Source organism: Piliocolobus tephrosceles, chromosome 9 (genome assembly GCF_002776525.5).
Source record: "Piliocolobus tephrosceles isolate RC106 chromosome 9, ASM277652v3, whole genome shotgun sequence".
NCBI lineage: Eukaryota > Metazoa > Chordata > Mammalia > Primates > Cercopithecidae > Piliocolobus > Piliocolobus tephrosceles.
The window spans coordinates 112,718,525-112,744,564 of NC_045442.1; the positions used below are offsets into that span (position 1 = coordinate 112,718,525).

Sequence of the window (26,040 nt, forward strand, 5' to 3'; positions counted from 1 at the left end):
GGCCAAAAATCAATTTGTAATTTTAAGGAATTTCTGTATTCTCTCAATTAATGCTCCTCCCTTTTTGATAAAAGTCTCAAAATAGTTAGAATGCCAGAAAATTTTCTTTTTTTCTTTCACAATTGAATACGTAATTCAGCAGCATGAATCTCTTGAAATCCAAATGAGACTGGATTTGTCTTACCTTTTAACCTTCTTGATTTCCATCTTTTTTCCCCCCACCCAGGAGCGAGTCTTGCTCTTGTTGCCCAGTCTAGAGTGCAATGGCATGATCCCCCCTCACTGCAACCTCCACCTCCGTGTTCAAGCGATTATCCTGCCTCAACCTCCTGAGTAGCTGGAATTACAGGCGTCTGCCACCACGCTGAGCTAATATTTGTATTTTTAGTAGAGACAGGGTTTGACCATGTTGGCCAGGCTGGTCTCGAACTCCTGACCTCAGGTAATCTGCCTACCTCGGCCTCCTAAAGTGCTGGGATTACAGGTGTGAACCACTGTGCCCTGCTGATTTCCATCTTTTGTAGTTGCCATGTAACTCATGTCAGTACTGTCTTAGATTGTTTCTCACGGTTCTGGAGGCTGGAAATCCAAGACAGGTGCCAGTATGCTTGGGTTCTGGTGAGGGCCCTCTTCTGGAATGCAGATAGCTGACTTCTCCTTGTATTCTCACATGCCAGAAAGAAAGTGGGTAGCTCTTGGATCTCTTATAAAGGCACTGATCCCATTTATGAGCGTTCTACCCTCATAACTAATTATCCCCCCAACACATCTCCAAATACCATCACATTGAATTCGGGTTTCTGCATGTGAATTTTGGGGACACAAACATTCCATCCATAACAAGCACTTTAAGATATAGATAGATAGATAGATAGATAGATATAGATATATATGGTTATTACAATAGAATATTGAAAAAATGCTGTTGCACAGAATCTACTGATTGAATAAAGGTGGCAGTCCTCCTGCACTGCAAGGAAGTATTTGGCATATGCAGCAATATCATGTGTTGTTTCAGTTTCATCCATCACCTTCCATTTGGTGTAGGGTTGTTAGTATGTGTAGGGTTGTGAATGTGTGCAGTTAAAATACCAAATTGATAAAAATATATGCTTTTAGATTCCTTAACAGGACATTCCCATAATCTGTTTTTAATTTCTTAGCTACTTCATTTTTTAGCTTTTCTAATACTTTTTTTTTTTTTTTTTTTTTTTTGAGACGGAGTCTTGCTCTGTCGCCCAGGCTAGAGTGCAGTGGCCGGATCTCAGCTCACCGCAACCTCTGCCTCCTGGGTTCACGCCATTCTCCTGCCTCAGCCTCCCGAGTGGCTGGGACCACAGGCGCCCACCACCTCGCCCGGCTAATTTTTTGTATTTTTTAGCAGAGACGGGGTTTCACCGTGTTAGCCAGGAGGGTCTCGATCTCCTGACCTCGTGATCCGCCCGTCTCGGCCTCCCAAAGTGCTGGGATTACAGGCTTGAGCCACCGCGCCCGGCCTCTAATACTTTTAATCTAGGTGTATTTATAGTTGTTTTCTCCAACCTGTATTACTAAACTATTGGAATGTCATCTTTAATGTTGTTGATGCACTGTATTTGGAAACATTTCAATAAAAATCAAGCTTTTAGCATGTTTTATGACCCTGCACCAACTTTTACATTTCCTCTTTTATTTTTCCTCGTGAAAATTCCCTTTCAGCAAAGCTGACTTAAATATTGATACTTTCATGTGACATACTATGTTTTTATATTGTCAGTCCTGGTGTTGGTGGCCCAAGACCACTCCTTGGTTCTGTGATTCTCTGAGAGGACTTAGGAAATTCAGCACATAATTGTACTTACGGCTATGATTTGTTGCAGTGAAAGAATACGAAGCACAATCAGCAAAGGGAAAACCAAACACAAGCTTCCAGAGTCCTCTTCCGGTGGAGCCACACAGGACTCCCACAGGAGATCCCCCCAGTAACCAGATAGACTCACTGCCAAGATTCCTATTCAGGGCTCATCATGTAGATTCCCACTGCCTGGTACATACCCAAATTCCAGATTTTCAGAAGGAAAGCTGGTATTTACCATAAATCATAGTTTGTCCAGTAATTCAGGCACAGTGAGCCACTCTTACCAATTAATAAGGAACCCTGCTGAAATCTCAGTTCCCAGAGGTCAGTCAAGGCCAGCCTTATAAGCAGGCTTTTCAAAGATAGCAGATCAGGCCTACTGTGTTAACTCTTTTTCTCCACAGTTCTCTGTTCCAGAATTCATCTTTTCCCCTCCGTGTTATTTTCATAAAATCTAACACCACAGATTTCACTTTCACAAAGCATGTTTTTGAATTTGTGCTATATGTGAGATGTGTTGGTGTTACAAAGATGAATGAGATATAGTTCTGTAGTCTTAAGTCGGGAGACTTTGGTACAAGTCAAAGTGTTATGATAGCCACAGTAGAAGTATAAATTAAATGCCACTGGATCATAGAATAGGAAGGACTGAGTACAAAGAAATTGTTAAATATTTTCTCCAAGCAGGTATTATTTCATCTGAGCCTTGAAGGTGAGGAGAAATGAGGCTGAAGGGCTGTTAAGGTGGGCAAGGTTATGCTAGGCAGAGAGAAGGCCTGAGGAAAGACATGAATGCATGAAAATATGGTGGCTCCTGATAAAAGTGATCAGGTTTGGCTATTCGTTTTCAGAGTTAAGGGATGGGTGAAAGACGAAACTGAAGAAGTTGGGCGAGGCAGGTATGAAGTATGCATAATTTTTTTTTACTAAGGAATTTTTTTTTTCATAGACTTTAGAAGCTACAGAATTTTTATTTTCAGGCGCAGTGGCTCATGCCTGTAATCCCAGCATTTTGGGAGGCTAAGGCGGGCGGATAAGGAGGTCAGGAGGTTGAGACCATCCTGGCTAACATGGTGAAACCCATCTCTACTAAAAACAAAAAATTAGCCATGTGTGGTGGCGGGCGCCTGTAATCCCTGCTGCTCAGGAGGCTGAGGTAGAAGAATGGTGTGAACTCGGGAGGCAGAGTTTGCAGCGAGCCGAGATGGTGCCACTGCACTCCAGCCTGGGCGACAGCGCAAGACCCTTGTCTCAAAAAAAAAAAAAGAATTTTTATTAGTAATGATTAAATGTGTATTTTAGAAATATAAGAGTGGTCATAGTCTTCCAAACTGCTTAGAGATCATGATCCATTAGTAACTTGTGAAATCAATTTAATGTTTTCAATGAATATTGTGAAAAATAAATGGGATGTTTTATAATATATTGCATTACACATAGTACAAATATTTAATGAAATGTTGTAAGTGTGTGATACCACACACAGACATGTATGTGTAGCTTCTTATATCAAGTTCTCAAATGATTTAAGAACTTGAAATAAGTTCTTTTATCAGGTGTGTTTCTTATATCAACTTACAGTCAAAAGTTTCAGAAATTTTTTCGAAAGATGAATTGCAAACCTGGAGAAAAGTTGGGAAGGTATTTCAGAGTCTTTTAGCTTCAATCATATGTATGGTGAATTAGATAACATGAAAATGTTTTCGCTACATACACCTAGGAGTGCTAAGTAAAAAAGAACATACTAGGCCACAAAATGATGTAGTTGAGTGATTAGAAATGTAGTTGATATATTAGAGGTTAGGAATGCAGAATAATTGAACAGCAAGCATTTGAGAACAGCAAGCATGTGAGCTAATATTGGGGGGTTGGAGGTATGGGAAAGGAGGTAGTCTGTCTTCTAAATTTAGGCTCTTTGGTTTAAACAACAGAGTGTTAATAGTAAGGATGAGAAATACCCAGTAGTCAGTACAAGACAGTAATGAAAAGTAGGTCTTTCTTGCCTTAGGATATAGGTTGGAGAAAAACGTGTTACTGAAAATACACAGCCGTAAGTTCCCTCCCTCATAAAGGTCTGGAATGCAAATTGCTGCAACCTAAATTGTCTTGGAACTTGCAAACTGGGAAATTAACTATTTGGTCCCAAGCCAATTCCTGGGTGCTTGGCAAAAACGAAGTGACATCACTCTGGAGCAGCACTCATTCAATCTAAGCCAAACACTTCACATTGTTAAAAGCTACACTAGGAATCAAACCACGGTGAGTAAGAATCAGCATATATAATAAGCTGCAGGATTAGATTTCCCTCAGAACTTTTAACAAATAGACCTCTCTGGCAGAGACTATAAAAATATTTTTCTTCCAAGATCAGATGAGATTGGGCATTTTCAGAGTGGTACAGCCGTAGACAAAACAGTTTTCTTAAAATGTTTAAAAATGAAAGAATAAAACATAAAAGACCCTAAGGATAAAAAGGTAGAATTGAAAACAAATTTCTGAAAATAAAAATGTCATCATTAAAATTAAAAACTCACACAATGAATTAAACAGTAGATTAGACCCAACTGATTAGAGAATTTTTGAATTAGGAGATGACCCTTAGGAAATTATCTAGAATGCAGCAGAGAGAAATTAAAAATATGAAAGTGAAATTGAGTCATGAAAAGAGCACTTTATATTTCCTTTTTTTTTTTTGAGACAGAGTTTTGTTCTTGTTGCCCAAGCTGGAGTACAGTGGCACCATCTCGACTCACTGCAACCTGTGCCTCCTGAGTTCAAGTGATTCTCATGCCTCAGCCTCCCAAGTAGCTGGGATTACAGGCACCCACCACCATGCCTGGCTAATTTTGTGTTTTTAGTAGAGACGGTTTCTCCACGTTGGTCACGCTGGTCTAGAACTCCCAACCTCAGGTGATCCACCTGCCTCTGCCTCCAAAAGTGCTGGGATTACAGGTGTGAGCCACTACACTACACCTGACCAGCACTTTATATTTTTAATGAGTCCCAGGTATAGAGAACAGGAATAATGGGGGAAAGACAATAATCACAAATGTAATGACTTTGAATTTCTATTGTTGATGATAAATTTAATAAGTGTGAGCTTGAAGCCAAAAGTAAAAGTAGATTCATATCTACATACTTCAGAGTGAAACTGCAGAACACCAAAGACATAGAGAAAATCTGAAACCAATAGTGAAAGGCAGGAAGCCATTTCAGTAATCACAAAGAGATATGTGTCTGACATTAGGAGATAGGCCCACAAGACCTATCAGAACTAGAAGATAGCATGATTTCTAAATCAATCAATGTCAAGGCTTAGGAGGGCTTTAAGATGATGCTGAGTGTCTTAGTTTATTTTGTGCTGCTATAACAATACCTGAGACTGGGTAATTTATAAAGAACAGACATTTATTTTTTATAGTGTTGGAGGATGGGAAGTCCAAGATCGAGGCAGTTGCATCTGGTGAGGGCTTTCTTGCTGCATCCGTACATGGTAGAGGGCACCAGGGCAAGAGAGAGCGAACTCACTGTTGCAAGCCCTTTTTATTATAGCATTAATTCATTCATGAGGGCAGAGCCCTCATGACCTAAACTGTTCCCAAAGGCCTCACATTCCAACACAGTTGCACTAGGGATTAAGTTTCCAGCACATGAATATTGGGGACACATCCATACCGTAACACTGAAACATCTAGTTTGGTTATCTGGGCAGATAATGATGCCTCATTCAAGATTGGAAACAGGATGAAAAGATTTGGGATCCTGCCAAGGAGTAGAAGAATGGATGAGGGAAAACTAACATTGTTTAGGACTTGCTGAGTTTGAAGTAACTGTGAGACATCTCTATATAGCTGTCCATAGGTAATTAGAAATATCAACTAAGAGTCTAGGCCAGGCGTGGTGGCTTACGCTTATAATCCCAGCACTTTGGGAGGCTGAGGCTGGTGGATAACCTGAGGTCAAAAGTTCAAGACCAGCCTGGCCAACATGGTGAACCCCCGTCTCTACTAAAAATACAAGTTAGCCAGGTGTGGTGGCGGGCACCTGTAATCCCAGTTACTCAGGAGGTTGAGGCATGAGAATCGCTTGAACCCAGATGGCAGAAGTTACAGCAAGCCAATATTGCACCACTGCACTCCAGCCTGGGTGACAGAGCAAGACTTGGCCTCAAAAAAAAAAAAAAAAAAAATCTAGAAAGACTAAACATTAGAATTTGTGGATTGTTTTTGTGAGTGATTATTGAAAGCATGAGATTGCCAAGGGATAGAATGCAAGGTGAGCAGAGATGGTGGCATGTTTTGGAAGCCGGTGGAGAGGCCTCTAAGAAGTAGGCAGAGAATGAGCCATGAGAATGTTTGGGAGGGACCAGGAAGGAGTAGGTATAAAGCTGAAAAATTAGTAAGATTTGATGATTTGGCGATCATGGAATAGAAGACGGGATGCACTTAATTCCCCTAGCAATGAGTTGTGACAACCATCCAAGGAAGCTTATTAGAGACTCAGTGTTAAGGATTTTTATTTAGGGCTGATCACATTCGGTCCCTGATCTTTGGAACCCTGAGTGTTAGAAGTAATACATATTTTAGTGGCAAAAAAAATGAATAGAATGTGAGAAATTGGAAAAGACTCAAAAAGGTGGGCAGCAAAGGAAGGAAAAAATACTTATCTTCTTTTCCTGTCTTGTTTAAATTATTCATAATTTACCATGCAACAATTTACCACTTTAGAAATGTTTTTGTAATTCCTTGTGTATTTTTCTATTTTCGTCTTTGAAGACAGAGAAAGTCTATTTTTCTTCTAATGCTATGAGAAACAGTAATGCTTGTTAAATGATTAAGCAATTTCTGGTGCCACTGTATTGCCTTCCACCAGATGGACCTCTTCATTTTTCCTTCCTCTCAAGTGCCCATCTCTGTGTTGCTGTTTTTTTCCTGTTTCCTCTTTATGTATGCCTCTTTTTTCAGCTTTTTCTTATGTATTCAGGACAATTAAGACTAAAGAGGCTATTCGCGTTCAGATGGAACACGGGAAAAATTGGTAGGCATTGGAGGTATGTTTACTATTAAACTTCTTGTGTCTTACATTTCTAGGAAGAATATTAAAAAACAGCAGTGTGAAGCCATTGTTGGAGCCCAGTGTGGCAATGCAGTTTTAAGAGGAGCCCATGTCTATGCCCCAGGAATTGTGTCAGCATCCAAGTGTAAGTATCATGTTTAGATTTGTCTTTAAGGTTCTCTAAAATTTATGTGCATTTTCAAATGGAGAATTTATTGATTTGTCACTAAGATGTATTCCAAATTTACCTTGGTCGGATATTTTTCCAGCTTTGCATTTAGGGTTTTATCCGATGAGGACTAACTAGTCATCATGTGAGGTTTTCCGATAGTTTTTTTTTTTTCCTTCCAAATAAGGATATATTTGATGATGGTTGTTTTAGTGGATCATTACTGATGAATAGAGAGTACATCAGTGAACTTCTGTTTTGTTTTCTTGACTGCATTGCCTTGAAACCTCAGAAAGCTGTCGTATCATCAGTGAGAGAACATCCAGAACCTGAAATCTGAACATTGGGATGAAACTTAGTATTCTTAATGTATTCACACAGTTGGCGACATACCTGTATTGCATATGCTTAGTAAGTTAGTCACTGTGGTTCAGTGGTACTTTATTGGACTTGAAATCAAGAAACATTTGCTTTGATCTGTAGAAAAGTTATTCAGTATCTGGGCCTCAGTTGTGGTGTCCTTGAAATGAATGATTTGATCTGTATCAGAATTGGGCCAACTACTCCCTGCTGGCCAAATCTGGCCTATGTCTGTTTGTCTGTGGCCCATAAGCTAAGAATGATTTTTTCATTTTTAAAATGCTGTGAAAAGATACATATATAAAGAAGAATATGCCACAGAGACCTTATGTGGCTACAAAGCCTAAAATACTTATTTGCCCTTTACAGGAAAAGTGTATTGACATCTGATCTATATTATTTTAACGGTTTTCTTAGCTCTAGCTAATAGGCTGTTCACTACTGTTGCCAGGTAATAGGCCAAATAAATTTATGATAGATTAGCTTTAAAAATGGTTTTGGAAGTGGAATATAATTTCCCATCATAAATACCACTGGGAGTTGTTATAGAAGATATTGAAATGCCTACAAAAACTGGATTTAATCAGCCATATAAGGCAACTCTGTACACTGTATACCGTAAAAGGTATTGTAAGTGTCTACACACACATATATATGTGTGCATACGTATGTGTATATATATATGAATGGCTTTATATGCTCATCATTAAAGTCTGTGCCTTAATTGTGCTGTCACAGCAAAATAGCACAGAAATACAAACAGGGTTATGGGATTTAGAAATACATCTTTGAAAGATTTTAGGGTACATATTTGAAGAATCCGTTTGAAGGAAACTTAGAACTTTGAGGTTTGAGCTGAGATGTCAAGATTTATAAGAAATCTTTTAAGGCTTGGGGGAAATAATTTGGCTCAGCTACAGATTTCCAGTTGAGGGCAGGATGTTTTGAAGCTGTTCTATTTCTTTGTTTTCACTGAAAAAGATTCTTCAGTGAGTTTTATTGTTAGGGAATATTTTAAAGTAAACGTCAGATTTTCTATTAAAGATTGTATTGAGATAATGAGCCAGTTTGAACTGCTTCATGCCCACTATTGATGCCTCTAGAGATCGCCAGTCTAGCTCAAAGAATGTTCACGATTCTTCTGCCAAAGTATAATTCAATGTAATCTGATTTTCTTCTTTCTCTAGTTATGAAAGCTGGAGATGTTATTTCTGTATACTCTGATATTAAAGGAAAATGTAAGAAAGGAGCCAGAGAATTTGATGGAACAAAAGTATTTCTTGGAAATGGGATTTCTGAACTAAGCCGCAAGGAAATCTTCAATGGATTACCTGAACTGAAGTATGTCATCAGGTGTTTTGGGGAAATCAGCATCCTTTTTGTGGGTCAATGAAAATTACAAATAATGTAAAATGTATCTAGTTGCGTTATATGAGGTTTTTTTTTTTTGCTCTAAATCCAACTGGAAAAAAATTGTTTAACCGATATTTCCATGATTTTTGATCAAAAAGGGTAACTGATCAAATTAAAGAGCCTCATTAGGCAACCAGTTACATTTTAATTGTCAAATGATTTTACTTGTCCTTCTGAATTTTATTTTTTTTGAAATATTTTCATCTTTAAAAAACAGTGCTCATTTTGATGGAGAATGAATTCGATGATCTATCCAGATCATTTTTTTGTTTTTTTTCTGAGACGGTGTCTTGCTCTGTCATCTAGGCTGGAGTGCAGTGGCATGATCTCGGCTCACTGCAAGCTCTGCCTCCCAGGTTCACACCATTCTTCTGCCTCAGCCTCCCGAGTAGCTGAGACTACAGGTGCCTGCCACCACGCCTGGCTCATTTTTTGTATTTTTAGTAGAGACGGGGTTTCACCGTGTTAGCCAGGATGGTCTTGATCTCCTGACCTTGTGATCTGCTCACCTCGACCTCCCAAAGTGCTGAGATTACAGGCGTGAGGCACTGCGCCCGTCCTATCCAGATCATTTTTAACATTCTTACTTGTCAAGAAAAAGTTTGATTTTAATATAAATTAAACATACTTTTTTTTTTTTTCTTTTTGAGACGGAGTCTCGCTCTGTCGCCGGGGCTGGAGTGCAGTGACCAGATCTCAGCTCACTGCAAGCTCCGCCTCCCGGGTTTATGCTATTCTCCTGCCTCAGCCTCCCGAGTAGCTGGGACTACAGGCGCCTGCCACCTCGCCCGGCTAGTTTTTTGTATTTTTTAGTAGAGACGGGGTTTCACCGTGTTAGCCAGGATGGTCTTGATCTCCTGGCCTCGTGATCTACCCGTCTTGGCCTCCCAAAGTGCTGGGATTACAGGCTTGAGTCACCGCGCCCGGCCTAAACATACTTTTTAATTAAAAATAAATTTTACCAGAAACCTGGCACTCACATTTGTGGTTAAAAATGCATGTTTAGGCTTGTTCAAACTAAATTAAAATACAGTCTGTTGTAAATCATTTCTTATTGCTAGTGGCCCTAAATAAATTGGTGGAAAGTCCAGGCTCTTATTTTACTTAATTTTTTCAGGCTGTTTGAGTTCAGTGGACAGCTCCATTACTCCAAAGTTCATGGCTGACATAGACATGCTGAAAGCTGTGAATTTCTCCATTTACAGTTGGACAGTATCCCTGATTGGTAGAACCGTTGTTCATGTTGCAACAGTTTGGGTTTGTAGTTGAAATTCATTCGTTCTTCTGAAGAAGTTGACTGTTGGATTCCCTAGATCTAGGTAGCAGCACTTTCCAAATGACCAAGAACAAAGATTTTATTCTCCTTAGAAAGCTTCATGAATATAAAGATTATGCATACATCTGCTATGTTTATCTTTGGACCTGTAATATGTAATTGATATTTTGACTGCCTCCATTAGTTCATTGTTAATGGTATACTCTTCATTCTCTTAGGTTATTTGATGTGGTTCCAGTTACTGTGTTGAATAACGTTTTCTGAACAATGTTGTGAATAATTTTTTGTTAGTGGAAGTTAGGAGGCAAACAACTTTCAGCCAACTTTTGGCCGGGTGCGGTGGCTCACTTCTGTAATTCCAGCACTTTGAGAGGCCAAGGTGGGCGGATCACTAGAGGTCAGGAGTTCAAGACCAGCCTGGCCAACACGGTGAAACCCCCGTCTCTACTAAAAATACAAAAATAAGCTAGGTGTGGTGGTAGGCACCTGTAATCTCAGCTACTCAGGAGGCTGAGGCAGGAGAATTGCTTGAACCTGGGAGGTTGCAGTGAGCCCGAGACTGTACCACTGCACTCCAGTCTGGGTGACACAGCAAGACTTCAGAATGTCAAAAAAGGAAAAAAAAATCGATGTTTAAACTCAATGTATTCAGTTACACTTTCGCAAGTTTTTTCTCTTCCTTTGTGAGAAACAGGCTGCTATGATAGAAATGCTGCATGTACACCCTGTTTCTTATTTATGTTCCTTAAAACATTTTAAACCAACACAACTAATGGTACAATTGTTTTTCAGTTAGTGAATTTGAACCTTTTGCTTTCTTGAATTTCAGGTGGGTTGAATCATTCATAGATTCATGGAGGCAGGTTAATTACTAACAGATTGCATTAATATATGCAATCTTGTACTTTGCATTATTATATGGAGATATGTGGCTATAGAAATATTTTTTAAAGAAACATGCAGTCTCATACCTGAATAATAATTGGCTTAAATTATTCTTTATTATGTTATTTTGAGTTCAGTAATTTATAGCGCTCACTTGTTCTGGTAAGCATGTTCAGAAGGAGATAGTCGAAGAGCACCAGAACCTAAAGTGGCAGTTAGGAACTGAGTAGGACGACAGGCATGAACATTTTCAAGTTTCAGTATTTTTAGAGGACTAGAGTCCTGCAAGTCAGAAAGTCATTTAAATTATGGAGTGATCAGACTCTGGAATTCAAGATATTCAATAATAGTTGTAGATTCTGGGTGTTGATCAAGGTAAGAGTACCAGGTGTCACAACAAAGGACTGACTTGCTTTGATTTTTCTTTTAGAGACAGGATCTTGCTCTGTCACTAAGGCTGGAGTGGTGTGATCAAAGCTCACTGTAACCTTGAATTCCTGAGCTCAAGTGATCCTCCTACTTCAGCCTCTGAGTAGCTAGTTCTATAGGCACATGACACCATGATCAGCTGATACTTTATTTTTATTTTTTCATAGATATGGAGGTCTTGCTATGTTACCCAGTCTGGTCTTGAACTTCTGGTCTCAAGCAGTCCTCCCACCTTGGCCTCCCAAAGTGCTAGGATTACAGGGAGGAAATGCCACACCCAGCCAGGACTGGCTTTCAAATGTGAGTCAGTGACGTTTCAGAAGCTTCGTTTGTATATTTTCTGCTCAGGGGCAGGGACCATTTGCCTTGGAAGTGAATACAGTGGTTTGATTTGTTCCTGACTGGAGCAGTGACTGAGTTTTAACCTCTGATTAAAAGTGTACATTCATGGATTTCAAGTGGTAAACAAATGAGTAAGGTGGTAAAGGGGTGGGAAAAGGAGGAAAAGGAGTCAGCATTTATTATATGCTAAAGGCTGTTAGAACTGAGGGAGCCAGGCATAGTGGCTCATACCCGTTATCCCAGGAGCTCCGGAAGCTGTGGCAGGAGGATTGCTTGAGGCTAGGAGTTTGATGCCAGTCTGGGCTACAGAGTGAGACTCTGTACACACAGACACACACACACACACACACACAACATAGTGAGACTTTGTCCACACACATGCACACGGACACACACACTTACCTGGCGTGGTGGTGTGTGCCTGTAATCCCAGCTATTGGGGAGGCTAAGGTGGGAGGATCACTTGAACCCAGTAGTTAGAGGCTGCAGTGAGCTATGATTGTGCCACTGCGCTCCAGCCTGGGTGAGAGAGTGAGACCCTGTGTCTAACAATAAATAAATAAACAAACAAACAACAAAACCAAGGGGAGTTTATAATCATACCACTGCAATAATAATCCACAGATATCTACTGACGTTATTTTACTGTAAAGACCAACATAAACTTATCCTGCCAATATTAGATAGAGTACATACCATCAGTGTAGACGCATCTCTGCCAAGATCAACTCATAGGCTGTTCCATAAGCTAGCTGTGAACTTGTCTACTATACTGCTTCGAAGACTTTATCTTTGCTCATCCTAATGGGTCTCTCCTTTGATTGAACCCTTAAACCAGGTTTAAGTCATGATTTTTAAAAACCATTTTATAAAAATTGTATTTATTTGGGTGCTCTGTTGCCCAGGCTGCAGTGCAGTGGCAGAATCATAACTAACTGCAGCCTCCAACTCCTGGGCTCAACGGATCCCTCCGCTTCAGTCTTCCAAGTACCGGGACTACAGGTACACTCCGCCATGCCTTGGTCATTTTTAAAATTCTGTCTGTTGCCCAGGCTGGTGTCAAACTTCTGACCTCAAGTGATCCTCCTGTGCCAGTCTCTCAAAGTGCTGGGATTACAGGCATGATGAGCCACTGTGTCGGCCTAAATCCTGATTTTTATACTTCCCTTTTAATTAGACTGTACTTTTTTCTGTGCCGTCCTAATCCCTGGAACACTCTTTGAATTTCTCCTTTTGCTTGCTCTCTCTGGTTTGGCCTGACACACAAGGCCAGGCTTGGCTTTGTCTAACAGGATTTGGGTGTTCTTTCTCTGCTTCAATAGCCTCTGACAACATCTCTGAGATTGTGATGTTTGTCTTGTTGAGTCACTCTCCACCAGGCCATTCTGAGTCCTGGCCTTTCCTGTTCTGATCAGTTCAACTGCCACTTCTAAAATGGGACAAAGGTGGAAAAGGTTATCCTTGGGATTGTGTCAGTACCGGGCAATTATTCTACAAAGAGCTGACAGGAAGTAGTAAAGAATGAGGTAGTGTTTGCTTTTTAGTCTGTTCAAACGTCTGCAGATACTCATTTGTGCTTAAATGAAAAATTTATGTTACTTTTTCCTTTTTAGTTCTGATGGCTTCCTATTCTGCGGGTAAAAATTCAAAAACAATTAACAGGACTACTTTATGTATTTTGTTGTTGAATGAAAGAGTTTTTTATTTTTTTATTTTTTTGAGACAGAGTTTCACTCTTGTCGCCCAGGCTGGAGTGCAATGGTGCGATCTTGGCTCCTTGCAACCTTTGCCTCCCAGGTTCACGTGATTCTCCTGTCTCAGCCTCCCAAGTAGCTGGGATCAGGCACCCACCACCACGCTTGGCTAATTTTTTGTGGTTTTAGTAGAAACAGGGTTTGTGCATGTTGGTCGGGCTGGTCTTGAACTCCTGACCTCAAGTGATCCTCCCGCCTCTGCCTTCCAAAGTGCTGGGATTACAGGCTTGAGCCACCGCACTTGGCCAAAAGAGTTCTTTAAAAGACAGAGCATCTTATGTTTGACAGGCTATTTGAGAATGTTTCTGGGAACATAGTTTGTATAGACCATGGAATTTATACGACTAATGTTAGATTTCCTATTTTTCAGAGGCATGGGCATAAGAATGACAGAACCAGTATATCTCAGCCCTTCATTTGACAATGTACTGCCCCGTTACTTATTTTTACAAGTAAGTATGTATAAAAGTAAAATATTTAGTGACATTGAAACATACATCAGTGAATTATTTGAAATCTAGGATTTTTTAAAATTTAAAATTTTTTTTGGAGTCTGCTTATATACACTGATCTACCTTTGGTTAAGCAGTAAGAAAAAACTTTACAAGCATTCTTCTTTTCTTTTTCTCTGTTGATTTTTAAACTATTTTTTTCTATCTTTCTTTGCCCAAAGGTGATTTAATAACTGATTAAATTTACTACTTTCCATCTCAAAATATTAATCCCTGAATATTGCATGCATTTGATATACATGTTTGGTGTTCCGTTAGTAAATCATTTGATTTGTTATAGTCTATTGGTTAGGTAGTGCTATAACTTAAAATATAAGATGAAGATAACTGAAGACCAGATCTGTTAGGGCTCTTGTCCTATGTCACACTACTGGTAATTGGTGGTATCTGAATTCAAACCTTAAGTCCAAATGTCGTGTGCTGCCCCACCTTCTCTGTCCAGTAATTATTATTATTATTTTGAGACAGGCTCTCACTCAGTTTTCTAGGCTGGAGTACAGTGGTACAGTCATAGCTCACTGTAAGCTCGAACTCCTGGGCTCAAGCAATCTTCCTGCCTAGCCTCGTGTGCACTACTATGCCCCACTGATTTGTTTGATGTTTTTGTAGAGATGGGGTCTCACTTTGTGGCCCAGGCTGGTTTCAAACTCCTGGCCTCAAGTGATCCTCCTGCCTTGGCCTCCCAAAGTGTTGGAATTGTAGGTGTGAGCCTTCATACCTGGCCTTTGCCCAGTATTTAGCCAACAGACATTTTTTGAATTCAGAGATTATTTCTGGTGTGAACAAACAGAAGAACAGATATTTATTATCTAATTGCACATTGGTGATGTTCTAACACATTAGAATATATAATCTTATATAATTATACAAGATTATATATAATTGTTTATGAATCATTTTGGGGACTTTTGTTTGCTAATTTTAGTTTCAGTGGAGTTTTTTCATGGCTGTTTATTATATAATTCATTTCAAACACTTGTTTTCATTTGGCAACGTAGCCCTGAGTCATTACTAGTGGTACCTGCACTCCTTCAAGTTAGTAATGTTTAATGCAATGTTAGTTTTCTGTGTGGTTTGACAGTACCTGCTCATCTCATAGTTTAAAGTGTGTGTGGGTTTTTTTGTTTGTTTGTTTTTTTGCTTTTGTTTTGTTTTGTTTTTTTGTTTTGAGACAGAATCTTACTCTGTCACCTGGGTTGGAGTGCAGTGGCATGATCTTGGCTCACTGCAGCCTCAACCTCCCAGGCTCAGGTGATCCTCCCACCTCAGCCTCCTGGGTAGCTGGGACTACAGCATGCACCACCACAGCTAGCTAATTTTTTGTATTTTTAGTAGAAATGGGGTTTTGCCATATTGTCCAGGCTGGTCTTGAGTTCCTGGGCTCAAGTGGTCATCTCGATTTGGCCTTCCGAAGTTCTGGGATTACAGGCATGAGCCACCGTGCCTGGTCATTATTTAGTTTTGACTTTATAAAAAGAAATCTAGTATAGTGCAAATTTTCTTTTTACATTTTTTTGCTATCTGTAGCAGCACTCTTTCATCTTAAAATCAGTTTAATGATGACTTTATGAAATATTGTGAGTCATTTTGTGATTCATACTGTCCAGACTACCATAGAGCCATATTCTTTGTCACCTAATAGCAAAGGACATAAGAATTTCCTTCCAGAATAAAACTTTTGTGTCTGAGGGTAGAGTTTAACTTTTTGTCATTTCTTTAGTGAAAGCTGTTTTATTTTATGTAGTCTATTTTGATGGCCAGTTTCTGATGGCCAGTGAAACTTATAAGGGATACTAATGGTAATCGCAGCTAACACTGACTGAGTGCTTATTGTGGTCCATGTACTGAGCTGAGTGTTTTACATATATTTTTTCATTTACTTCTTACAAACCGTCAGTTTCATAGAGAAGGAAATAGAGGCTTAGAAAATTAAAATGCGTAGTAGGCATTAGTAGTTTTTTGTGATTAAAGGAGTGGTTTGCTGTGTGCTGCATGGGTAGAAATTTGCAGAGTCAAAATTTGAATCCAGGTCTTTCTGATTTCAAGCCTGTATTCTTGGCCCCATGCCAGTGCTCTAGAGGTAACCCGTGGAAGATCTGCATCTGAATCACCTGCAGGGCCTTTTGAAAATGCAGATCTTGGGTCCTAAGTTAGATTTACTGAGTTCCAAGTTCCTGGGGTGAGGGCTTTAAACAGTTCACATATTACATTAAATTTCTCAAGTGCTTCTTTGACAATTTCCCAAAAACTCTGTGATCAGTGTTTAGTTAGTATTAGTTGATCTTTTTGTGTTATATCTTCCTTTTCAAATTGGTTCAGGACTACCAGATTCTTAACTGGGTCTTATCCATAAAATGTAAATAGTTAATTCAGTGCAGACCAGAACCAGGTTATACTCGTTTCTCTAAGGAAAATTCTGAAAGAACATGCAGAACAGTAAGTTTAAGAAGAATGTGGAATTTTAAAAATTTATTATTATCCTTAAATGTTTACATACGTAAAGATTCTCACAGATGGAACAAGTTTTACATTTACATATAATGGTAATACAAAACGCATTTGGAATGTTTCAGCAAGTTGCCTTTCTTTTCAGACAAACATACTTGAATATTCAAGTGACTATAAAGTGAATTAAATGACAGGTTCTGAAAGTACATCATGTGAGAGGCATCATCTAAATGGAAGTACTTTTCAATAGTGTTAAATCATTGCAATAGTTGCTGATACTTTAATAACAAATTGAAAATTATTTTTGCTTTTGTCAGTATCCATGCTTTACTTCTCTAATAGCTAAGAAGCTCCTGGTAGCCATAATTAGCAGTTTTCATTTTGGTTTGAGGAACTGATTAACTTAGATCGAATATGGAAGATGCCCAAGCCTTTCACAGGTCTCAGCCAACAAAGGGAGCCTCATTATCTCACACATTTTATAATGTAATCATGCCATTCACCAAGACTGCAGTACATTTGTATGTATCAAATCACTTGGAAAACTTGTGCTATAGATACCTAGAGTCTATTCCTGGATTTTTTTTTTTTAATAAAGATTTTTTTCCTACTTTCTCTCATAAGGTTGAAAAGTTTTTGTTTTAGAATATTTTCAGAATTACAGAATAGAATTTTAGAATTACAGATTTGCAAAGATAGTCATTTCTATATACCCTTCACCCAGTTTCTCTTAAGGGTAATATACTACCATGGTACATTTGATAAAACTTAGAAACCAACACTGGTGTGTTACTATGTTATGAATGTTGTGGGCGATAACTCCAAATGCTGTGAATACCACATTACCATAAACTCCAAGTGAATTCAGATTTCACCAGTTTTTCTCATAATGTCCTATTTATGTTCAGGATCCAATCCAGGATCCCACACTGCATTTAATCATTACGTCTCTTCTGGCCTGCGATAGTTGCCCAGTCTTGCCTTGTTTTTAAGACCTTGACAGTTTTGAGACTGAGGTATTTTGTTGAAAGTCCCTCATTTTGGATTCGTCTAGGCTGGGGTTGTTGGATTTTTGAGAAGAATACCACAGAGATGAAGTGTCCTTATCGTATCAGGGGGTACATGATAATCCCCCAGAAATTTTGAGTAGGCCTACAGGAATCTGCTGTTTGTGTATTTCCCACTTTTAAGAGTATTGTGATATAGACCCAGATTTGGGAACCATGATGCAAAGAAGTGTCCACTTCAGTTTTTTTTCTAACATAATGACCAATAATTTTAAAATATTTATTATGCATCAGGCACTGCGCTGAGCACTTTGAGGCCTTCTGTAATTTCTTTTTTCCCCCATCATGTCCATCTCTGATCCAACATTCTCACTTATTCAGTCAACTTTTATTTCTTATATATATTCTTTCCGTTTTGTCGTAAGTTGTTTAATAGAATTGTTCCATTTTGGAGAAAGATGTTTTTCTCTCAGGTGCTTCCATTATTGCTGTAGGCCGAAAGTATTTTTTTGTTAGATCCCTGTCATAAGAAAACTTGCTAGAATCCTTAGATTGTACGATATTCCATACTGTTGCACTGCCTTATCATTACTTATTGATGCTGTAAGGTGTTTTCCAAGTAGGCAACAAAGGTTCACATGTAAGCCTCAGAGTGTCACATCTGGAGTCAAACCACAGACATGTGTACCTTACTGGTGATGTTTGTTTTGAAAGCCTATCAAGACGCCAGCTGATTTCGCCACAATACATATATTTTTGTTTTCTCCCCCTTGTAACTAATAACCAGTCTGTGGGGAGACACTTGAAGAAATCATTCAAATCCTGTTCCTAATTCAAATTTCCCCCTCGATTTTGCATCCATTGATGATTTTTGCCCGAGCTAGTTGTTACTGTTACAGAACAATGATTTTCCAACTTTGTCACTCGGGAATGGGCACTTTAATATAAGAGGCCTCCCTTCTTCCCTTTGCATTTACTTATTTATTAACAGCGTACACTCACAAATTCCTATTTTTTCCATAGTTTATAGTTCATTACTGTATTTAATTATTTTGGTGCTGAAATTATCCCAGATTTGGCCTGTAGGAACCCATTCCCAAATTAATTTTAATCCACATAGTATAAAACAATCTTCCTACACTTTTTTTTTTTTTAAGAGACAGAGTCTCTGCCGGGTGCGGTGGCTCATGCCTGTAATCCCAGCACTTTGGGAGGCCGAGGTGGGCAGATCACGAGGTCGGGAGATGGAGACCATCCCGGCTAACACATGAAACGCCGTCTCTACTAAAAATAAAAAAAAATAAGCCAGGCGTGGTGGTGGGTGCCTGTAGTCCCAGCTACTTGGGAGGCTGAGGCAGGAGAATGGCGTGAGCCTGGGAGGCGGAGCTTGCAGTGAGCCAAGATTGAGCCACTGCACTTCAGCCTAGGTGACAGAGCGAGACTCCGTCTCAAAAAAAAAAAAAAAAGAGCGTCTCGCTGTGTCACCCAGGCTAGAGTGAAGTGTCACGATCTTGGCTCACTGCAACCTCCCCCTCCTGGGTTTAAGCAATTCTCCTGCCTCAGCTTCCCAAGTAGCTGGGACTACAGACATGTGTCACTACGCCCAGTTAATTTTTGTATTTTTAGTAGAGATGGAATTTCACTATATGTTGGCCAGGCTGGTCTCGAACTCCTCACCTCAGGAGATCCACCTGCCTCAGCCTCCCAAAGTGCTAGGATTACAGGTATGAGTCATGCCTGGCCTTCCTACACTTTAACATACAAATATAATAATCCTGTGGGATTTGTTAAAATGCAGATTCTGATTCGTAAGTCTGGAGTGGGTTCTAAGATTCTGTATTTCTAACAGGCTCCCAGGAAATTTGGGTTTCCCTGATTTGTGGGCCACACTTTGAGTAACAAAGCAGTGGGAAGATCTAAGAAGCTTCAGTCTCTAAAACTGAGGAGCATCCCTTCACATTTTACATCTTCCTATTATGCTGCTTGATTTTTTGCATAATTTAAATAAATGTGTATTGTGGAAACTTGCTTAGATCCTTGAAAAAGTATAAACATGTAGGTAGAATAATTTTGGGATCATAAGATTTCTTCTCTATCTCACTCTCTATCTCACCTGTCATCTGTCACATGTAAATGATGATTTTGACAAGTGTGATGCTTTTTTTTTTTTTTTTTTGGAGACGGAGGCTCACTCTCGTCACCCAGGCTGGAATGCAGCGGTGCAATCTCAGCTCACTGCCACCTCTGCCTCCCGGGTTCAGGTGATTCTCCTGCCTCAGCCTCCTGAGTAGCTGGGACTACAGGCACGCGCCACCACGCCCAGCTAATTTTTGTATTTTTAGCAGAGATGAGATTTCATCATGTTGGCCAAGATGGTCTCTATCTCTTGACTTTGTGATCTGCCCGCCTTAATCTCCCAAAGTGCTGGGATTACAGACGTGAGCCACCACGCCCAGCAGTCTGATGCTTTTAAGTTGTGTGTAGTTAGTGCTCAGCTGTTGCTTCTGGCAGCAACTCACTTTCAGCTTATTAAATATAAAAGAAGGATTTCATTGTACTGTTGTTATAATAAAAAGGGCATGCACACAGGTCAGGAGTGCTATTCTTGCACCTCCACCAATATATGTAAATTCCATTGAGCAGAGAGATCTTATTTACTTTCTTAACTCCAGTGCATAGACCAATGTCTGATATGTAGTAGGCACTCATTACATTTTGTGGAGTAAATGAATAAACCATCTGTCTACTGTTTTGATTCTGTATTTTACTTATTTTTTTGAGACAGAGTGGTGTGATCTCAACTCACTGCAACCTCCGCCTCCCAGGTTCAACCAATTCTCATGCCCCAGCCCTCCAAGAAGCTGGATTACAGTCAAAGACACCTGGCTAATTTTCATATTTTTAGTAGAGATGGGTTTTGCCATGTTGGCCAGACTGGTCTCGAATTCCTGGCCTCAAGTGATCCGCTTGCCTTGGCTTCCCAAAGGTGTGAGCCACTGCTCCCGACCTAATTCTGAATTTTAAAAGAATTAATAGGCTAGGACTTATGTAGAGGTTGTATACTTTGGTCAATAAGTGTTGATTAGTCTGATATTAACTTGATAAGCCTCATAAATAACTTTGACTTATCACTTGTAGCTACTTCCTTGTTGAGATGCAATACTATGCAAGAGTAACTGGTGTTTCAAAAAAATGCAGGGACAAATGTATCCCTCACTGATACATCCTCCAACCCACTCAGACTCTGAAAAGACCCAATAGCAAAAAATAGATTTTTCTGGGAGTAGGGAAGACACTGGACTGCACCAAGGGCTGCCTGGCTGCCCCGTGAGTGTGCAAAACCTACCATAGATTCAGCATGGTAGCTCACACTTGTAATCTCAGCACTTTGGGAGGCCAAGGCAGGTGGATCACATGAGGTCAGGAGTTCGAGACCAGCCTGGCCAACATGGTGAAACCCCGTCTCTACTAAAAATACAAAAATTAGCCAGGTGTAGTGGCGTGTACATGTAATCCCAGATACTTGGGAGGCTGAGGCAGAAAAATCACTTGAACCTGGGAGGCAGAGGTTGCAATGAGCCGAGATTGCGTCACTATGCTCCAGCCTGGGTGACAGAGCAAGACTCCATCTCAAAACAAAACAAAGCGAAACAAAATACCCCACCATTGCCGGGAAGGGGCAATTACCTGCCTCACAATGCCTTTCTCCTCCAGCATCTTGATGCATTTGTTTCCTTTTTTTTCGTGGGGGGAATGGAGTCTTGGTCTGTCACCCAGGCTGGAGTGCAGTGGCACCATCTCAGCTCACTGCAGTCTCTACCTCCTAGGTTCAAGCAATTCTGCCTCAGCTTCCCAAGCTGGGATTACAGGCTTCTGCCACCACACCCAGCTAATTTTTGTATATTTAGTAGAGACGGGGTTTCACCATGTTGGCCAGACTGTCCTCGAACTCCTGACCTTGTGATCTGGCAGCCTCAGCCTCCCACAGTCCTGGGATTACAGGCGTGAGCCACCCCACCTGGCCTTATTTCCTTTTATAAATAAAATGAGGGCTGCTAGTCCAGGTGGTTTGGGGAATAAAGTCTTTACCTCAACCCCCAAAACTCATCCAGCAGTAATATAGGGAACCTCAGCTCTAGTGACCTGTTTCCTGCTCCTAGCTCTGCTCGTAACTGTTATGTCTGAGCCCAGCCAGTTGGTTTTCCTCACTAGAGAAGAAAATTACTCCTGCCACATCTCCCTAAGGAGCTCTGAGGATAAAGGGAGATGAACATACACTGAAACACTTGGTTCCTTGGAACAAAGGGTTCCAATTGAAATCCAGGTGTTATTCTGGTTTGCTGCTTTCCTGCAGTTCTGCCATTTGAAATCTGGGCCCACAGAGGAATCTGTGACGTAGTTTCATTTTGAACTTAAAATTCTGTTTTTCTTGGCATGTTTCAAAATATCTTTTAAAATACAGGGAAAAAGATACCCAAATCATAAGCTGCATCTTCATGCAAGGTAACATTTTTTATTCTTCCTCAGTAATCTATGCCAGCTTTGATTTAAAGTTGGTTTTGTGCTAGGCACTTTGAATATATATTATCTCAAGCCTGCACTGGTTTATAAGTTAAGAAAACTGATATGGTTTCTTGAATGACATTCAGTAACTGGTTAACTTGAGAAGATGAGGTAGTTCATAAGGTGAGTGGCCAAAGTAGTTACACCTTGAAGAAATCTATCTAGTAGGCACAAGAGTTTGGCAGCTAGTAGTCTTTTGTCTTTTTTCTTTTTTCTTTTCTTTTTTTTTTTTTTTGAGACGGAGTCTTGCCCTTTCAGTTAGGCCGGAGTACAATGGCATGATCTCCACTCACTACAACCTCCACCTCCCGGGTTTGAGATTCTCATGCCTTAGCCTCCCGAGTAGCTGGGATTATAGGTGCACACCGCCTCACCCATCTAATTTTTGTATTTTTAGTAGAGGTAGGGTTTCACCACATTGGCCAGTCTGGTCTCGAACTCCTGACCTCAGGGGATCCACCCACCTCAGCCTCCCAAAGTGTTGGGATTACAGGCATGAGCCATTGCACCGGCCAGGTAGTAGTCTTTTTTCTTTTTTTGTTTTGTTGAGGCAGGGTCTCACTTTGTCTCCCAGGCTGAATGTGGTGGTAGGATTATGGCTCATGGCAGCCTTGACCTTCCAGGCTCAAGTGATCTTCCTGCCTCAGCCTCCCAAGGATCTGGTACTATAGGCACGCCGCACTATGCGAAGCCAATTTTTTAATGTTTTTATAGAGATGAGGTCTAACTGTGTTGCCCAGGCTGGTCTGGAACCCCTGGCCTGAAGCGGTCCTCCAACCTAGGCCTCTGAAAGTGCTGGGATTACAGGCAATGTGATTACTGAAGTTATTTTACAGGACAGGAGGAAATAATTACATGCTTTCTCTTGGAAAAATATTTGGGAAATTTGTGGGTTTTTTTCCGTTTTGGTTTGGTTTTTGATGCCTCTTGCCTTTTCCTGGAAAACTGTTATCCCCCAAGCCTATACCCTCTGTGGCTTCCAATGGCCAATGCAAAAGCTTCACGTTGTAATGGGGGCTTTTTAGTGGTGTGCGGAGCATATGGTGAGGGGCTAGTGATAAGGGATTATTTTTAATTTTAGCATCTGAAAGTACCCAAAGATATTTTGTAAAGTTAATGGAAGTGTTGTACACAATCATTAAGATTACAACTGTACTATATCATTTGGTTTTTCAAAATCAAAAAGGAAACTTTTAATTTGCTTAAACACAAGCCACAGAATTAGATGCCCTTCAGCTGAACTAATTGTCTAATAAAGGGTTAACAGTTAAATACAGCAACTGTTTTCAAAGTTATATTCTTGGTTCACTGGAAGAAAAAAATGGTGCCTGAAACTTAATTTTTTAATTGCCTCATTTCTTGTAAACAATTTAAAGAGATTGGACAGTCTAAGGAGCATTAAATAAATACTCCTGCCTGGCCCTACCACCTGTGGTGACCTTCCTTTGTCTGGGTTAGAGCCTGGGTCAGATGTTTGAAAGCTTTCATAGGTGATTCTAATGTGCAGCTAAGTGGTAATCAGTGTAGTCCAGCAGTGGTGCATGGCTCCAGGCACACTAGAATCACTTAGGGTGATTTTAAAACCACTGATGCTCCACTGTTAGAAATTCTGACTTGATTTTACTAGATAAGGCCCATACTTTTCTTCCTAAGCTTACCAGGTGATTATATTGCATAACCAGTGTAAAGGAATATTATAGAGGAAGCTTATAAATTATTTTAAGAAAACTCTGTCACCTGGCACAGTGGCTCACACCTATAATCCCAGCACTTTGGGAGGCCAAGGCAGGAGGATAACTTGAGCCCAGAAGTTTGAGACTAGCCTAGGCAACATACTGCACCCCATCTCCACACTTGATCTTAGCCAGAAGTCCAAGAAGCAATATAGTGCTACCCCATCTCTACAAAAAATTAAAAAAATTAGCCAGGTGTGGTGGCACATACCTGTAGTTCTAGCTACTCTGGAGACTGACATGGGAGGATTTCTTGAGCCCAAGAGTTCAAGGTGGCAGTGAGCTTTGATTGCACCACTGCACTCCAGCCTGTGTGACAGAGCAAGACCCTATCTCCAAAAATTAACAATAAACCTGCTATTTGAATATTTAATTAAGCCTCATCACATGGGCGGTTTCATATTTTTTCACTTACTACAAATCAGAAAGTTCTTAATATATTTCTTACGTTTGAATGGAAGCTTACATAATCTTTGGCCAGTTAATTAATGTTATCATTTTTAGGAGTGAAGCATAGCCAGCTGTCTCTAGATAAAGAATCACCAAATCTTTAGCTGCTTTAAATGTGTATTAGTGTTTTCACCTTTGAGTTCAATTTAACTATTTTTGTAATACATAAAACTTGCTGCCAGGTGTACTGGCTCACACCTGTAATCCCAACACTTTGGGAGGCCTAGGTGGGCAGCTCACCTGAGCCCAGGACCATCCTGGGCAACATGGGGAAACCCTGTCTCTACAAAAAAATACAAAGAATTAGCTGAGTGAGGTGATATGTGCCTGTAGTCCCAGCTATTTGGGAGACTGAGGTGGAAGGATTGATTGAGCCCAGGAGGTTGAGACTTCGGTGAGCCATGATTGTGCCACTGCACTGCAACCTGGGTGACAGACTGAGACCCTGATAGCCCAGGTGACAGAGTCAGACCCTGTCTCAAAAATAACAATGAATAAGTAGAACTTGCTGGATAAACTATAGTAAGTTAAGCTATTTTTAGTGTTTAGCTCTTTGGGTGCCTAAATTGTTTGCATTGATTTTAATGCTTCATATATTCAGAGGAAGAAATTTGCTTGTTTTGAAACTCCTTTCTCACCACTGAGTTTGTTTCAGAGTGGTGATCTAAGATTCCCTTGAGAATGTTGCAGCCATCTCAGTTTGTATGTATGTATGTATGTATGTATGTATGTATATAGTTTTAGACGGAGTTTTGCTCCTGTTGCCCAGGCTGGAGTGCAATGGCGCGATCTCTGCTCACTGCAACCTCCGCCTCTTGGGTTCAAGTGATTCTCCTGCCTCAGCCTCCTGAATAGCTGGGATTACAGGCATGTGCCACCACATCCAGCTAATTTTGTATTTTTAGTAGAGACGGGGTTTCTCCATGTTGGTCAGTCTGGTCTCGAACTCCCAACCTCAGGCGATCCACTTGCTTTGGCCTCCCAAAGTGCTGGGATTACAGGCAGGGGCCACCATGCCTGGCCATCTCACAGTTCTTAAGGATGTACTCATGGATGTATTGTTCAGTCTTTTGTTAAGAATGAATTGAAACCTTTAAGCTTTAAGAGGCACAATTGGGAGGATCCCAAATTTGAGCCCAGCCTAAGCAAAATAATGAGACTGTCTCCAAAATAACCAAATAAATAACTCCATGCTTATTAGACTGTTTTTCTTGCCAAGTAATTTTAGAAATGAGTTATTTTATGATACTATTCCATCTGTTTTATTCAAGGCTGTCATTCTATAGTAAGTAGTCCTTATATAATTAATACTAATAACAAATTAATGATTTAATATGACTGCTATAGATGAGGTATGTTTTGGTCATATAATCTCATAACATATTTTTAGGTGCCAGTCAGAAACAGCCAGGTTTGGGGATTTTTGTTGTTGTTGTTTGTTTGTTGCATTTTAATTTGTTTCCTATTGAAATGTGGTGGAGTCAGGGACCCAAACATGCCTTTTGGATGATTTAGCAGCATAAAACAAGGCGTCTTAAATGAGAGTTAGATGACAAGGTGGCCAAAATGGCAAAGTTATATTCTTGGTTAACTGGAAGAAACCAGTTATTTAATATTTATGTGTTCCCAAGTGGAGTTTAAATTATTAAAGTGAACAATGTTGAGATTGAAGTACTCTCAGATGGTATGCCTATATGAAAATGGCATGCTTTTGTACTAAAATGTTGAGTAGTGACCACTGAGACCAAAATTTTGTACGTTTTTTTGGGAAGAAGATCCAAAGGGGTCGTGTAATTTTAGAGATTCC

General features: G+C 40.1%; 1 protein-coding gene across 4 annotated transcripts in view; it reads left to right on the forward strand.

Annotated features, from left to right (window-relative positions):
• NSUN6 (NOP2/Sun RNA methyltransferase 6) overlaps window positions 1-26,040 on the forward strand; it is a 90,280-nt gene that overhangs the window by 18,177 nt on the left and 46,063 nt on the right. For all 4 annotated transcript variants that reach the window (XR_002733881.2, XM_023223145.2, XM_023223146.2 and 1 more), the window contains 3 exons: window positions 6,928-7,037; window positions 8,609-8,762; window positions 13,891-13,972. Coding sequence is in view for 3 of the 4 variants with exons in the window: in XM_023223145.2 (XP_023078913.1) it covers window positions 6,928-7,037; window positions 8,609-8,762; window positions 13,891-13,972 (346 nt within the window). In the remaining variant the exon portion in view is untranslated. The remainder of the gene's footprint in view (window positions 1-6,927; window positions 7,038-8,608; window positions 8,763-13,890; window positions 13,973-26,040) is intronic.